Source organism: Grampus griseus, assembly GCF_964374135.1.
Source record: "Grampus griseus genome assembly, chromosome: 14".
NCBI classification, from domain to species: domain Eukaryota; kingdom Metazoa; phylum Chordata; class Mammalia; order Artiodactyla; family Delphinidae; genus Grampus; species Grampus griseus.
Window position 1 is genome coordinate 61574945 of NC_139008.1, and position 16790 is coordinate 61591734.

The 16790-nt window shown below is 38.9% G+C and overlaps 1 protein-coding gene across 3 annotated transcripts in view; it reads left to right on the forward strand.

The window, feature by feature from the left end:
* CSNK2A1 (casein kinase 2 alpha 1) overlaps window positions 1-16790 on the forward strand; it is a 54882-nt gene that overhangs the window by 20104 nt on the left and 17988 nt on the right. For 2 of the 3 annotated variants that reach the window (XM_082670765.1, XM_082670766.1), the window contains 2 exons: window positions 10384-10593; window positions 12618-12729. In XM_082670765.1, the coding sequence (XP_082526891.1) occupies window positions 10493-10593; window positions 12618-12729 (213 nt within the window). In that variant the 5' untranslated portion in view covers window positions 10384-10492. Of the gene's footprint in view, window positions 1-10257; window positions 10277-10383; window positions 10594-12617; window positions 12730-16790 lie in introns of those variants that run through there. The other variant, XM_082670767.1, reaches the window with a different exon arrangement.

The following is a 16790-nucleotide window of genomic DNA, read 5'->3' on the forward strand; positions in this document are numbered from 1 at the left end:
TGCCCTGTCCCATTTTCTCCTTTTCTTCTAGTTCCAATTAAAAGTATATCAGACCACTTCACAGTATTATTCTTCTCTTATTTTTTCATAGTTTTGACCTTTCTGCTACACTGTGGATAATTTCTAGCCTGTTTTCCAGTTCCTTAGTTTTCTCTTCATCCTTTTGAATCTACTTTTTTTTTTTTGGCCCCACCACGCAGCTTGTGGGATCTTAGTTCCCTGACCAGGGTTTGAACCAGCGCCCTCCACATCAAGAGCATGGAGTCCTAACCGCTGGACCACCAGAGAGTTCCCTGAATCTACTGTTAAATCAGTCCATTTCAGTTACTTATTTCTGAAAGTTCTGTTTTGTTCTTCCATGTTTTGAAATCTGCTGTTACTTTTTAAGTATCCTGTTCCCTGCAGATATTCTGAAACTTATTTCTGTAAGCATAGTCAACATAGTTGTTAAGTCTCCGTGGGGTTTTTTCTGTTGTCTGTTCTTTTTCTGCCAGTCTAACTATTGGAGTCTTCAACACCTAGTTGTCTTTGATTACAAGTTGGATATTGTATATAAAAAATTATTTGTAGGATTCATTTGAAGCCCACAGCAAGCTTGTTCATGTCAGGTATCTGTGGACATTACTGGTCCAGGGACCACCTTAAAACAAGCTTCAGATCAGACATTCCCTCTATAGGGCTATAATTCTTCCCTGGATCTTCTACTCCCTTTTCACTCCCACCCTAAGATTGTAACTCTCAAGTCTCAGCTTATTACGATGAGGGCCTCGTCTTTATCCTCCCTCCCTCTCTTCTTTCTTACCTTCAATTTATTTATTATGAGGAGGGACTCCTCACCTTGTGAGAGCCCTGGGCTTTGGTTTCTGTCAGAACAAAATTCTAATTTTCAGGGATCAACAAAGACGCTTTGGGCTTCCTTGCTTGCTTACTTCTCTGGGCTCTCATTTTCTCTTCACTTTTGGCTATATGCTTGTCGGTCTTATTTAAGAATGTAAGAGAGAGATGGGTGTGTGTGTGTGTGTGTGTGTGTGTGTGTGTGTGTGTGTGTGTGTGTGTGTGTGTGTGTTTAATCCATTCTCTTTGGTTCTCACTAGGAGAGTTGACCTAAATAACCTAGCCTGCCATTACTGAAGACAGGAAAGTTACCTGCAGAAATCTTCACTTTGAAAACTGAGAAGCAGTCACACTTTCAGGGATTGTCTACAAACTCTAGCTACTTGTCCTTTCTAGGCATTTTGCTTTGTGACCTCTGCAGTAGAACTGATTTGTTAGAGGAGTGGAGAAAGGAAGAGAATGAGATCTAAAGTGCAGTGGTTGTGAATTAATCATTGTTTCGGGGGAGAGGGCCACATATAGTAACAGTTGAGTAGAATGCACTAGTGTTTTCCACCGTAGATATTAAAAGGTTGTTGATCTGATGTGCTTCTTATAGAGGATAACAGGGTGTGCCAGCTTTTGGTCATTTGGGGATACAAAGTTATAGGTCTTTAAAATTCCTAACTTAAAGAATTGTGCTTTACAATTTGTTGTATTGGTGTTTCTCGTCTGAATAATTCCTGTGCACCCTTCAAAACTGAGCGTAGATGTTATTTCTTCCCTAACTGCCTTTCCCCAAACATTGAAGTACTCCATAAATATTTATTGAATGGATGATAATGGGTTGGTGGGTGACTTAAGTTCCCTTCAGTTCCTGCAGAGCACCCTGACTTAATTCTTTCAAGCACTGATCAGAGATTTTAATAGTCTGTTTTCTTTGTTGGAGGGCAGAATTACTTTCTCTTTATTCTCCAGGGCCTAGAGAAAGTATCCCTTCCTGGCAATCAAGCATGTTTCCTGGTACATAACAAGTATTAGATAAATGCTTAATGAATGAACATTCTGCTCTTGATTTTGAAAGGAGGAGATAATTGGAAATTAAGGGCAACTATGGACATTTGAAACAAGTAATTCAGATAGTATTAACTATTTATGCTTTTTTTGTGTTCATTTGACCTTCTAAACAGTGCCACTTTGAAAGGGGAAAGGACAAGTTTGTATGACTAAATGTTTGTCTTTGCTTCTACCACAAGGCAAAAACATATACATAGTTTGTTCCACAAATCCTCTTACCAGTTTTTGCTGCCTTATTGCTAAGAAGAGTTCATTCTCTGCTGCAGTGCTTCAAAGGTGTTTTTCCTCATACAACTGCTTTTCCTCTAAACAAGTGGTCCTAAATCACGCAGTCAGTGCAATATAAGCACATTCCGCATTCTTTACTGTAGAACTCTTTGTCCTGCCTGGACGAGTATGAGCTCTTGTTCATTAACTATGGTTGATCTAGGGATGGGAGGGGGAACTTTTTTTTTCTTAAGATGGAGACCCTAATAAATATTAGGGTTAAAAGACATAATAAAACTGTTTCACAATTTGAAAATATTTTAAATTTAGAGTTCCAGAATAATCTTTTCTAGTTCTAATACTAGAAAATTGATCTATAAAACTACATTAGTACAAATGACTGATTAGACTTGTGCATTTTCTGATATTGGTCCATTCACTAAGCCTCTGATCTTCTTTTTTAGTTGCCAGATTGAAAAACAGAAATCACATGGAGTAGAAGAGATTAGAGGGAGAGACTGACTGAAGAGGACAAAAGGAGTTTTTATTGAAATTAATTAGTTCTGTTACATTTATGTCAATAAACTTATTACTTTCACAGTACATATTTTAGCCTGATGATTTAGTGAAGTTTTCTTTTCCTTGCATTTTATTAAAGTATAGGTCAAGCAGAGCCATGTATTAATAATTGGCTTTGGTTGTGGTCTGACTTTAGTAGGGAAAATTTTGTTGACAAGATAATTTTTCATAGTTGATTAATTGGCTTTTATTAGGCTAAGCATTGAGCAAACAAAACTTAGCCATGACTTCAGAGTCAGTCTGAGGGCTTTTAAAATAGAATTAGTGATCTGAAATTATTAGCCATGAAAGTTACATCTCCTTTTATTGCAATACATGAGGACAGTAGGAACTAAGTAAGGTCATTTAAAATGGAAATTAGGGCTTCTCTGGTGGCGCAGTGGTTGAGAGTCTGCCTGCCGATGCAGGGGACACGGGTTCGTGCCCCGGTCCGGGAAGATCCCACGTGCCGTGGAGCAGCTGGGCCCGTGAGCCCTGGCCGCTGAGCCTGCGCGTCCGGAGCCTGTGCTCCGCAACGGGAGAGGCCCGCGTGCCGCAAATAAATAAATAAATAAATGGTAATACTTTTTCTGTAAGTTATATTTTTTTAAGGTATACTTCTATTGTGAATGGTAGATAGGAGAATTGACCTTCAGGATACTCAGGACTCAAGCACTTTTCCCAACTTTCAGATAAGCCATTATAAAAATTGCTAAACTAGAGTTTCTTCAGTATTCTTTTAATTCTAATTGTTGTGGGAGAAAAATACCAATCTTAACTGTGGCCCTGTTATTTAATAGAAGAAGCTATATTGGTGGGGCGGGGAGTGAAGAGAAAATTACTCAAGAACTCTTGAGTTAGTCTTTTAGTTTTCCTAGCTATGTACCAGATGACCTGAAGTGTTTAGGGGTACTCTGCCTTTTGCAGGCAACTTCATTTTTATTTCATTTTTTTGAAAATAAACCAACATTGATTTGATTGATAAATAATATTTACTGGACATCATATAAAATGCAGACACTTCAGCTGGGTACTGTAAAATCAAAAGATTAATTAGATAATGGATCTTGACTTCAAGGAGCTAAGGGTCTAATAAGGAAATTAAGGTATGATGTAGAAAGTGATAAGTTCAGTTCGATAGGAATGAAAAGACATGAACCTTAAGGGCCAGCCATTTTGGCTTTGAATCCCAGCTCCATCTCTACTGGATATTCTTGCTAAAGCTACTGAATTTACTTTGGCTGTTTTCTTATCTGTAGATTAGGAAAAGAAATGCCTGCCACATAGAATTCTGGAGGAGAGGTGTGGGGGGCAGGTATTTAAAGCTGAAAAACTCTTTTAGCTCCAGACTTGTAATACCTGATTGCCGATTCAGTACCCTTTTTAATATGTCAAAGAGCCATTTTAACCTTATGTTCAAAACCTGACTTGTGAGCTCTTCCAGAATGTTTTCTGTCTCCATGAATGGCATCAACAGTCTCTCTAGCCAGAAATCTAAAAGTCACTTCCACTCCTTACCCCATTATCCAGTCCACCCAGAGCTATTGATTTTACACCATAAATTTTGTTCGTCATATTAGTTCACTTATCTCCATTGCTACCACCATAGGTCAGGCCTTTATCATCTGTCTTACATAGGCTACTGTTGATAGCTTTCTGTTTCCCTGAAAATATTCTCTCTTGCCTGTCTCACACCCAGCCAGAGTAAACTTGTTCAAAATGTACATATGGGTCACTTTTCTGCTTAAAATTCTTCAATGAATTTCCATTATCCTTAATCTGCAGATAAAATCTTAAAGGCACATTGGTCTCACTGTTCTGCCTTGCTCATTATTGTATTCCCAAAGCCTAGCATAATACTTTTTGATAGTAGATGCTCATATATTTAAGGGATGAACAAAGGAAGGAATGTCTGAAAGAACCAAATCTGTGGTTGAGAGATTTAGGCTTGTCCCTGTATTTCCTTCCTATTAGGCTGCATGTGAATATACATACACATTTACAGCAGTACAAGTGAAGTAGTATTTCTGAATAGAATAATGTTTATCTTCTTTTTTCTATCTTTTTTTTTTTGCGGTACGCGGGCCTCTCACTGTTGTGGCCTCTCCCGTTGCAGAGCACAGGCTCCTGACGCGCAGGCTCAGCGGCCATGGCTCACGGGCCCAGCCGCTCCGCGGCATGTGGGATCTTCCCGGACCGGGGCACGAACCTGTGTCCCCTGCATCGGCAGGCGGACTCTCAACCACTGCGCCACCAGGGAAGCCCTCTTTTTTCTATCTTTTCACATCCCCTCTTTACCCCATTCCATCACCCTCCCTCATCCCTCCCTGCACCATTTTATTTATCTGAAGTTGCTAAGCTATAGTTTAAGAACACACACCCCACCATCCCCCACCCCTGTTTTCTTCTCCCCGCATAATTAATGAAAGCCAACTATTTGGAATTCATGTGAATGACTCTCTTACTCTAAGCAGATTGTTTGGTATGCATGACAGTAAAGTGAAGCACCTCTTTGGGTTACTGCAAAAATAGCTCGTTGTCCTCCCAGTGGAGAATCAAATTCACCAGTTCATAAATTAGGTCCCAGTTGATGAGGCACAAAGCTGCAAGGGCCAGTCAAACAAGTACTTGAGAATCTCAGAGTTTCATCAGTGAATAGCCTTGCTCTACGCTTCTCAGAGAATGCCAAGGCCTTATGAGAGCAGAAGACTGGGTCATAAGAGTGTGATTGATACATGGGCTAATAAATGGGAGTTGGGGAATATTTTCCGTGTGAGTCAGATGATTTCCACGGAGAAATGAGGTCTCATTTTGTAATGGCATGTCCACCCATGAGTTGGCCCTCAGAGGCTGGGAGTTAACCACAGCTCCTATAATTTCTGTACTTTGAAGAAAACTAGGAGAGAAAACCACAGCCTTTTTAAGGTTAGGCTTCTGCTTATTAGTTTTCACTAAGGAGCAATGGCATAGTAATCATTTAATAATAATTTACATGTGTTCGGTGTTTTTGAGCCCTTTCTGGAAGATCATCTCGCTTGAGCTTCCCTTCAGTCTGCAAGTGCAATTAGGCAGGTTTTATAAGTGATGAATCAAAGCTGGAAGAACCCCAGTAGAGGTCCTGTAGCCAAATAGGGATTTGGACCCAGGACTCCACTGCTTGCTTCATCACATTGCATATTGCATCTAATCCCATTTATTCAATTTGTGCTGATTTTACAAACTTCTTAAGTTCATTGGGGAAGAGCTTTGAGACCCAGGGTGTCTTACAGAATATCAACAGAAAGAATAAAATACCTATAAAGGAATATAGAGACTGAAGAGAAAGATACTGTTTCAGAGAAGAAGGTAAGAATTTAAGAGTTTAGTATCATTAAAATTCATAAATTCCTGGGACAGTATTTCTGCTGGTTTAATGCTGTTGTCTATACCATTTTGGCTGTTTGCGCACATACACACACCTTTACCCGCCTCCCTAGCGTCTTTTGCTGTTGTTAGTGCAGTGATAATAGTCACCAAAAAAGCCAGCAATCCTAAAGCACAAATGACCTTGTTTCTTTGGGAAGAAGAAAAGTTACAATAAAAGTGTCTGCTTTCTGGTTTTTTGCTTGTTTGGGTGTGTGTGTGTGTTTATAATTAATCGGTATTAGGTAAAGATACATTGGGTTATTATCACCCAGGTAGTTTTATAAAACCAAAGAAATAAATATTTGGAAATAATTTTAAAGACAGTTTTGGTCCACTTTTTAGTAAGTATCTGAATTATTTTATTGTGTTCTGGCCATTTAAGTTGTATACATATGGGACCCCAGAGTTGAACAGAGGCAAGTTATAGGGGCTTTTATGAATTGGAGAATTCGTAGGTAGACAAATGGATCTTTTGATCTCATATATTGCTGGGGAGGGAGGTGGGAGTATCATTGTTTGTCACACTTTTGGAGGATAGCATTAACCCCCATCCTAGTCTTTCTTGCTCTTCCTCTAAAAGCTTTAAGCTGCTGAAATTGTGGGCATAAGGAGACATCTCTTCTGGCTTACTTTTTGGTGTAGTAGCTAAGCTCCAGCTTAAATACAACATTGGAAAGAACATGTAGATGGTTGTGAGTCTCATAGAGGTCTCAAATAGGCACAGTTCTAAACACTTTACACTTATTAGTTCATTGAATCCTCACCACAAACCTGAGAGGTGAATACAGTTATCTCTATTTTGTAGTCTGGTTAAATGTCGTCAGCTCCTTCTAGCTGTGTGTCCTTTGGCAAGTTACTTAACCTTTCTTTACTTCATTTTCCTCATCTGTAAAATGGGGGTAATGGTAACTGTCCTTACCAGTTCCTTGTGTGGTAAGGGTTATGAAATAATTCACATAAAGCACGTAGTGAATGCTTGTAGATGTTAGCTGTTGTTATCTAACTAGTTTATGATTACATGGCAAAAAAGATTATCATCACAAGAATGAGAAGTTTGGTTTCCAGTCCTTAACTCTCCTGTTAAGTAGCTATGTGATTATAGGTAAATTTTCCTCTTTCTGGGCCTCAGTTTTCTTATACCCATTTTTAAAAGACTTTTTACTTGAAAGTAACTTCAAATTTATAAGAGACAGAAATAAAAATAGTACAGATATGACACCAAAAGCACAGACAAGACAAAATAGACAAATTAGAGTTCATCAAAATTTAAAAGTTTAGTGCATCAGCGGACACCACCAACAGAATAAAAAGGCAACCCACAGAATGGCAGAAAGTATTTGCAAATAACATCTGATAAGGGATTAGTATCCAGAATATATAAGGAACTTCTGCAACTCAACAAGCAAAAGAAAAGAAAATTAAAAAATAAAGGACTTGAATAGTCATCTCTCCAAAGAAGATAAATAAATGGCCAGTAAACACCTGAAAAAGTGCTTAGCATCACTAATCATTAGAGAAGTACCAGTCAAAACCACAGTGAGATACCACTTTATATCCATTAAGATGGCTGCTATTAAAAAAAAATTACATAAATGCTGGAGAGGATGTGGAGAAATTGGAACCTTTGTGTATTGCTGATGGGAATATAAAATGATGCAGCCACTGTGGAAAAGAGTGTGCTGGTTCCTCAAAAAATTAAAGATAGAATTACCATATGATCCACAATTCCACCCAAAAGAATTGAAAGGAGGAACTCCAGAAGGTATTTGTACAGCAGTGTTCATAGCAGCGTTATTCACAATAGCCTAAAGGTGGAAACAACCCAGGTGTCTATTGATGAATGAATGGATAGACAAAATGTGGTATATACATGCAATGGAGATATTCAGCCTTAAAGAGGGAGGAACTTCCGGCATATACTACAAACATGGATGAACCTTGAAGACATGCTAAATGAAATGAGCCAAGTGTAAAAGGACGAATATTCTACAATTACACTTACATGAGGTACCTAGAGTAGTCAAACTCAGAGACGAAAAATAAAATGATGGTTATATAATTTCTAGAGATGGAGGATGTGGTGGTGGTTGTACTAGAATGTGAATGTACTTAATGCCTCTGAACTGTATGCTTAAACATTGTTAATTTTGGTAAATTTTATATTTATATTTTACCACAATTTTTAAAAATATATGTTTCAACAAAATTAAAATAGTACAAAGAAACATCTGTATCCCCATTGACCCAGATTTACTTACTGTTATATTTTACCCCATTTGCTTTATCATGTGTGAGTGCATTCTTGTATACACCTAATCTAAATCCAGTTTTGTCATTTGATCTGATAGTATTTTTAATAGCATTTTCCCATGTCTAGTACAGGATACAGTCTAGAGTAGGACATTGTATTTAGTTGTAATGTCTCTTTAGCCTTCCTTTATCTTTTATAATATTGACATGTTTGAAGAGCACGGTGTATTACTCCCCACCCCTGAATTTTTTAATAGAAGCTTCCTCATTTTCTGTTTGTCTTTGCCTTGTAATTAGATTGAGATTACACAGTCTTGGCCAGAAATGCGTGGGTGATGTGTCTTCCTCAGGTTATAACATCTGGAGACTCAATATATTTTTTTAAAATATGATTGGCTTTATCCTGTGATTTATGCATCAGACAGCATCCCATCAAACAAACAGAAGAAGGGTGTTCCCTCAATACATTTGTAACTAAATGCAGAGTAAAGGGAATCTACAAATGTTATAGGAATCTCAGAGAATGGAGATAAGGAGATTGGAGTGGGGATGGGGTGGGGGTGGGGGTGGGGGGGACATGATGAAGGAGACTTAGTTTACTGATTTGGTAGAAAGCGCATTTCTAAAATTTTACCAGCTTTTCCTCAGTGTCATATTCTGCATTAGTTCAGCCAATATATATTACTGTCTTCCACCAGTTTTTTTATTTACCTACTTTTTAATTAATTAATTAATTTTATTTATTTTTGGCTGCGTTGGGCCTTCGTTGCTGCGCTCGGGCTTTCTCTAGTTGCGGCGAGCAGGGGCTACTCTTTGTTGCGGTCCACAGGCTTCTCATTGTGGTGGCTTCTCTTGTTGCAGAGTACGGGCTCTAGGCATGCGGGCTTCAGTAGTTGTGGCATGTGGGCTTCAGTAGTTGTGGCTCGCGGGCTCTAGAGCGCAGGCTCAGTAGTTGTGGTGCACAGGCTTAGTTGCTTTGCGGCATGTGGGATCTTCCCGGACCAGGGCTCGAACCCGTGTGCCCTGCATTGGCAGGCGGATTCTTAACAACTACACCACCAGGGAAGCCCTCCACCAGTTTTATTAAGCTTGCTCCTATATTAAATAAATCAGGAGGAAATTACTGGTTTCTTTTTCTTTTTAATGAAAGCAAGTGTATCTTTCAAATGGTGATCACTGACCTACGTATTAGTATGTAAAGTTACCCAGATAATAAAATGACGTTGAACTTTGATGTATGAGAACAAGTCTTTATTCTCTTCCTGGTTTCATCAAATATTAGTCAGGCTAAGGTTTGTACTCTGGACTTTGCCACCATTCTAGAGTGTTTTAGCACCCTTACTTGAGCTGTAGAAAGCTGTTGAAAGGAAAGTGCTGTTCTTGCTAATACTTTTTTTTTTTTTTTTGGCTGCATTGGGTCTTCATTGCTGCACGCAGGCTTTTTCTACTTGCGGCGAGCCAGGGCTACTCTTCATTGCGGTGCACGGACTTCTCATTGCGGTGGCTTCTCTTGTTGCGGAACATGGGCTCTAGGTGCGCGGGCTTCAAAAGTTGTGGCTCGCGGGCTCTAGAGCGCAGGCTCAGTAGTTGTGGCGCACGGGCTTAGTTGCTCTGAGGCACGTGGGATCTTCCCGGACCAGGCCTCAAACCCATGTCCCCTGCATTGGCAGGTGTATTCTTAACCACTGTGCCACTAGGGAATCCCTAGCTAACACTTTTTGTAGAATGTATAAATAGTAGTAATGCTGACGGGTTTATCCACAGTGCCATTCTTCCCTTTCAGGCTATCTTTTAAAGAGCATCCAGACTTTAGATGAAGAGGTAACAGGCTACTTTGTAGAATAGGATTAGGGCCAGTATACGTTTAAGTATATTTCTTGGGATTTGGGTGTTTTGTTTTAATTTTTCCCCATGTTTCAGGAAACACTGTGATTGGCACAGTTGGGATATATTCATCGGTTAACAGGTAGGAGAGCCAGAGGTATGTTTGAGGCCATTACTCAGGATGCTTTTTTTCTTCCTATATGCTTTTTAAAAATGGTTCCTTGGCCTTTGTATGTTTTGTTTCTGCAGTTTGAAGAAAACAGTTCTGAAACGAGGTCTTACCCCCAGCTGCCTCTCAATACAGTGATTGCCATCTCTCCAAACATCAAGTCCAGCTTTGTCCGCCAACCTGTCTGACATGTCGGGACCCGTGCCAAGCAGGGCCAGAGTTTACACAGATGTTAATACACACAGACCCCGAGAGTACTGGGATTACGAGTCACATGTGGTGGAATGGGGGTAATAATTTCCGTTTACTTCACTGTACTCACCCAAAGGGCTGACTCTTGTGGATTTGTTGAGTAATTCACAACAGGAAACTTCCTGACTGTACAGTTATAAACCTCAAGATTGAACGCAATTTTTGTTTTCTTCTACAGTAGAGAAACAGGGTATTGGCTTTGGTCAGTTAACAGTTCTGATGGGTTTACCATTTTAAAAACATTTCGGTCTCTTATTTTTTTCTCCGATGTATATATTCTGTATGGTAACACAGAGTTATCTATTAGCTTGCTCAGCTAAGGGCTTTGCAGTTAGGTGAGAATTAATACTTGAGAGACTTTGAAAACACCAGGCTCTTACATAAAGTATTTTTGAGGTCAGAGAATGTTTTCCCATGATGATACTGAAGGATAAAACAGTTCTCCAGAAAGGTGTCCTCTTTCTGATGAGAAGCAAAATTAAACCCTTAAAACATTTGCCCTTATCATGAGGCTAGCCATGTGTAACGTGGAATTCAGCCCAAATTCCATCCTGAACAGTTGCAGTCTGCCTGAACAGCTGTGTTTGCCCTCCTGATTTTCTGTGCAGTCTCATTTGGATGTTTGCATTTCTTGTCCCAACATAGTATGTATTTAATTGATCAGGTCGTACCTTTTGTGCTAAAATTATTTTGATATTCAAATGCAAAAGATAGCAATTTGAAAACTTGGTAAAGCTGCAGCTCCCATACACTATATTTTATATCTGTCCACATGTGATTTTCATAGCATGTAAATGGTCTTCAAAATTTGTCATAGGGTGTGTTTTAATGCTGATTGGGCCATGATTCTTAACGGTAAGTACATTATCTCTGCACAAGGAGGCACAGTGTGCTTCAAAGATACCATCAAGAACCATGGTACAGTGCCAATAAATGTTACCATTATTGATAATCTAACAATTTTCCTCTTACATCACATGCTTTGGACTCTAGGAATACCTGAGTTTTACTGCAGAAATTTCAACTCTCTTCAAATTAAGTGCTTTGAGCTTAGTTCTGCTTAAATGGCACTAAACAACCCTTTGAGTTTTTGGCGTGGTGCAATTTGCTTGCTTGCATTTGTTTTCTGTGCCCTCCCACAGGAAAAGAGCTCAACCAGAACTAAGAGCTTCCTTCCCTAGACCTGCCATGATTATTACATTGTCCATTGTCCTTAGTACCTTTTACCTTCTCTGTTCATTCACTTTCCTTTTTTTTTTTTTTTTTGCTTGAGGAAAATGAATGGCTGATTTTTTACATTTTTTACACTGCATTTTCAGTGCCTCCAGCAGGAGTAAATAGCATTTAGACCTTATTGAAAAGACTCATTCTTTAGAGCAAATTCCTCTAAGTTGTAAGCAGAGGCAGGGAGAAAAATGTTAGCATTTCCCTTATTCTTTTTCACCTCTGATGTTGCTTAGTAGTCTTGGAATATGGATAAAAGTAGGGGAAGGGACACCTAGCTGTGGTTCATGATCTGTAGTGTGGTTTGCAAACTTCATTACGTGGACTGTCCTCAGAGCTTTGGAGGGCAAGTTGGAGGTCAAACCTATATGTTTGAAAGCCACTTATCTGCAAAGAGACCCATTAAAAATTGGCTGCTCCCAAAGTGTGGCTGAATTGAAATATTCTTGTATTGACTTCCTGTAAGATGCCAACACTGAGCCAGGCACTGAGGGACAGGAATATATATAAATTATTTTCCAAGGGAAAGCTGTCTGTTGTTGGAGACAAACATACATAACAAACCCCAATACAAGCTGTCTACATGTGGTATGTCAATAGAGATGTGAACAACTTGGGATTGAAAGAATAACTGAAAGTCTTAAATTTTTTAATGCTAGGATTTGGAACACACATTTTAAATTGGCCAAATTTTTTAAAAATACAAAGAAGCCAATTTGGAAATTATTTGAAATACGTTTTATTTCTTTTACTCTACTGGCTATAGTTTTGTAAGTTGAATTAGTACTTGATAATTTGAACTTTTAAAATCATTGTGACTGACTCTTTTTGTTCCCAGAAATCAAGATGACTACCAGCTGGTTAGAAAATTAGGCCGGGGTAAATACAGTGAAGTATTTGAAGCCATCAACATCACAAATAATGAAAAAGTTGTTGTTAAAATTCTCAAGGTAAGTACAAGAAGAGAGATTATAACTTCACAGGTTTTTGGAGTTTAGAAATTTTTTTTAAAGTAGCGCTTGAAAGGGTTTTTGGAGTGCTTTAACACCTTGATTTTATTGCTCCTTTGAAGTCGATAGAAGAGATTATCTTCATTTGACAGATCAGGAAACTGAGGCAAGAGAAGTGTTTGACTCAAATCGTACAGCTAGATTGTGGCAGAGGGAGGGAGTAAAGATTCAGTCTTCTCTGTCCTGGATCTTGCCTAACGCTGATTTCCTATTTCTTACATTTTTAGTTCTAATCCATGCTTTTGTTTTCAATGAGTTGTTAGCTCTACTGTGTAAAGATGAGGAGCCACAAATGCAGACTTTTAGGGGACAGGTGGATCACATTAATGCAGCTAGTCTGATTTAAGTGCCCATGATTAGAAGATGTGAGTGATGGGTACTGTGGCATGTGCTCCAGCTCCAGCTGATGATTGCCCAGCAATAGTGCAAGTCTAATGTTTTTTGGTACTGTTTCGCAAAAAGAAGCTAGACATTTATATTTGTATACTAATTCCCCTGGCTTTTAAATGTTGGCTCGAGTGTTTTAAAACACCGTACAGGCCAGATTTGGCCAATGGGCTACCTGTATGCAAATTGTGATTTAGTTATAACTGTACTGTACACTGCCATATACCAGGAACTTAGCATACAGTTCCTTGCCACAGGAACTTTTCATATTTGACACGAGAAGCAGAGGGACCCAGACTTTCTCAATTTATAACACCCATATTGCTTCAGTGACTCTCATGGTACCCCTAAGCCAAAAGAAATACACTTTTGTTTATTAAGTAGTTAAGTCCAGATAACTAAAAAAAGTATTTATGTTTCAACTGTTAGCCATTTAAAAAATTATACACATAAGTTGAAAGAGAAAAGTAATTTTATTTTATTCTTATATAACCATAATTAATTACTATTGGGATATGTATACCTATTAGTCACTGCACAACTTCTCAAATGTTGGAATCAGATTGGACACCAACAGCCTCATTTCCTGTTCCACATTGATTTTTGCACAATACTTGCTTTTTGTCACAGCAATTGCTGAAAACCCAGTTTCACAAAAATATGCCATTAAAGAGAATGTAGTGCAATCTAATATTGAAACTGAACTACCTCAGGCTGGTAGTGTACTCAGTGACTGACAGACAGCAAGTATTAATTGGCGTTTTCCTTCAAAAATTAAAAATCCCACAGAACACCTGTTTTGGCATACCTTTCGGGAACCAAAGTTTAAGTATTTATATCTTATCTTGTGTAGAAAGAGAACTAGGCTGGAAATCGGGACATTTGGATTCTAATCCAAACTCTAAAAGTAATTAGCCATGGTAGTCCTTTTAATTATTTAAGACATATTGGTTCATCTGTGAAAATGAGAGTTACCAGGATCGAATACAAAATTGTATATAGATATATACTTTGGAAACGGAAGTTCTGTGTAATTGTAAGATGATATTCCTTTGGAAAAGTATATGATAGACTGAGGTGATACATTATTTAGAGTCATCTGAAAGGCATAAATAGTGAGTCTTACAGTTCAGAAGAGAGTAGAGATGGTTAGGCAAAGCTCCCTGGAACTGTTTTCAGGCCCTGAGTGGGAGAAGGATTTGGATTGGTGTGCATGGGAGCATGGAAGGGAAGCATAATCTAGAATGCACAAGATTAAGAAAAGAGGAAGAAATAAGTGAGAGAAATGTTTCATGTGGAAGCTGTCATGTGATCATACATGGGAAGTAAACTTGGAAAAGGAGATTAAATTAATGATGGCCTGGGAAAAGATAACATCTCCATTTCCTTCCAGCCTTGAAAACTGTGATTTTTATCTCATCTAGGTTGTTGGGAGCCATTGATGGTCTTAAGTGATGGGTGGTTTGGAAAGATTTTTTTTCCTAGCTCAGTCTTTTCCTAACTGTACTGTATATGTTACTGTAACTGTGTAGCTAGATGGTATAATTATAAAGTTCATTCATAACTATATTTAAGTTTTTTAATTTCCCCCATTTATTAGACAAAATTTGCATTGATCACATTAAATTAGGATTTAAGTGACCTGCCTGGTCTGTCTAGCTTTTGTAATTTTATAGATTTTAAGAGTTCTGTAGAATAAAATTTTTGTAAACCAGTAGCTTTTTGCCATCAACCAGCAGTTGGGATATAGTGATTCAGTAGAAAACAGGAGAGAGATTGATGGATTAGTTCCTGGAGAGTAGAAACATCTCCTAGACACTCCAGCAGATCAGAAAGATCCGGTAGTCGAAGCAAATAGAAAACTTGTGATCAGCTTGTTTCCTAGCCAGTGTAGTGAGTTCTAATAGAAGCAAGGCTGAGGCCATGGATTGAATTAAATGTGGAATTCACTATTAGTAAAACAGCTTCCATTTATTTATTTACTTTTAATATGTTTTTTAATTTTTTTTTGGCCATGCCTCATGGCTTGCGGGATCTTAATTCCCCGACCAGGGATTGAACCCGGGCCCTCGGCAGTGAAAGCTCGGAGTCCTAACCACTGAACCGCCAGGGAATTCGCAGCTTCCATTTATTGACTGTCTACTTTGCATTGGGCCCTTTTGTAGCTGTAGTATTTACATCACAATTCTGCAAGGCAAGTGTGAAGTTCAGAAACACTTAAGTGCTTTTCCCAAAGCTACACAGCTACAAAGCCAGGGTTTGAGGACAGTCTTTCCAAAATGTGCTTGCTTCCTGCTGTACCATGTGCTTAGGACTCAAGAAAAGGTTAAAAGAGTCTACAGTATTGTTTGGTAGTTCCTAGATCTGGATTATCAACCCAAGAAGTGTCTCAAAATAGATCTCCAGCTCTGTTCTCAAGATTCTGATTCAGCAGATCTATACAGTTTGTATATTAAAAAACCCAGGTTGATAATCAAAGTTTAGTAACCAGTAGTCTTGTTAATGAAGAGATGATATATACTTACAACAGTTTCTAAGAAGCGTATGCAGTGTGTCAGTAGTCTGAGGTCATCAGCACCAATAGGAAAGATTGCCTGGTCCAGTGTGGCAGACACAGGTCACACGTGGTTATTGAGCATTTGAAATATGGCTGGTCCAAACTGAGATATGCTGTAAGCGTAAAATACAGCAGATTTCAAAGGCCTAGTACAAAAAAAAAAGAATATAAAATTGCTCATTAGTAATTTTTTATATTGATTTACATGTTGAAATGATAACATTTTGGTTATATTTTTGTTAACTAAAATGTATTACTAAAATTAATTTTGTCTGTTTCTTTATATTTTTTAAACGAGGGTACCAGAACATTTAAAATACACCTGTGGGGAATTCCCTGGCGGTCCAGTGGTTAGGACTCGGCACTTTCACTGCCACAGCCTAGGTTCAGTCCCTGGTGTGGGAACTAAGATCCCACAAGCCGTGAGGCGCAGCCAAAAAAATAAAAAATAAAATACACATGTGGCTTGCATTGTATTTCTTTTGGACCAGCACTGTTTTAGACTGTTTAGAAAGAAGGTTTTGTAGAGGAGGTGCATTTGGACCAAAGCCCTTCTCAAAAAAAAACAAGAAAGATTTCTATACCAGAGCAGATGTGGAAATGATGGGTGAAGATAAAGGAACGTGGAGGATATATTGGTTATAAGCCTAGACAGATATTATGTGTTACGTCTCAGCCATATTCTGAGGTCTTTTCAGGTACCTCATTTGATTCTTGCAATAATATTATGAGATAAGTACTCTTGTTGATCATTTTACCCGTAATGAAAGGTTTAGAGAGGTTCTATAACTTGCCCATAGACACACAGCTAGCAGGCAGTGAAAGAAGGATTCACATTAGGCACACATTTAACCCAAAAGGTTATACTGCACAAAGGTGGTGTGGCCGGGCTTCTCTGGTGGCGCAGTGGATGAGAGTCCGCCTGCCGATGCAGGGGATCCGGGTTCGTGCCCTGGTCTGGGAAGATCCCACATGCCGCGGAGCGGCTGGGCCCGTGAGCCATGGCCGCTGAGCCTGCGCATCTGGAGCCTGTGCTCCGCAACGGGAGAGGCCACAG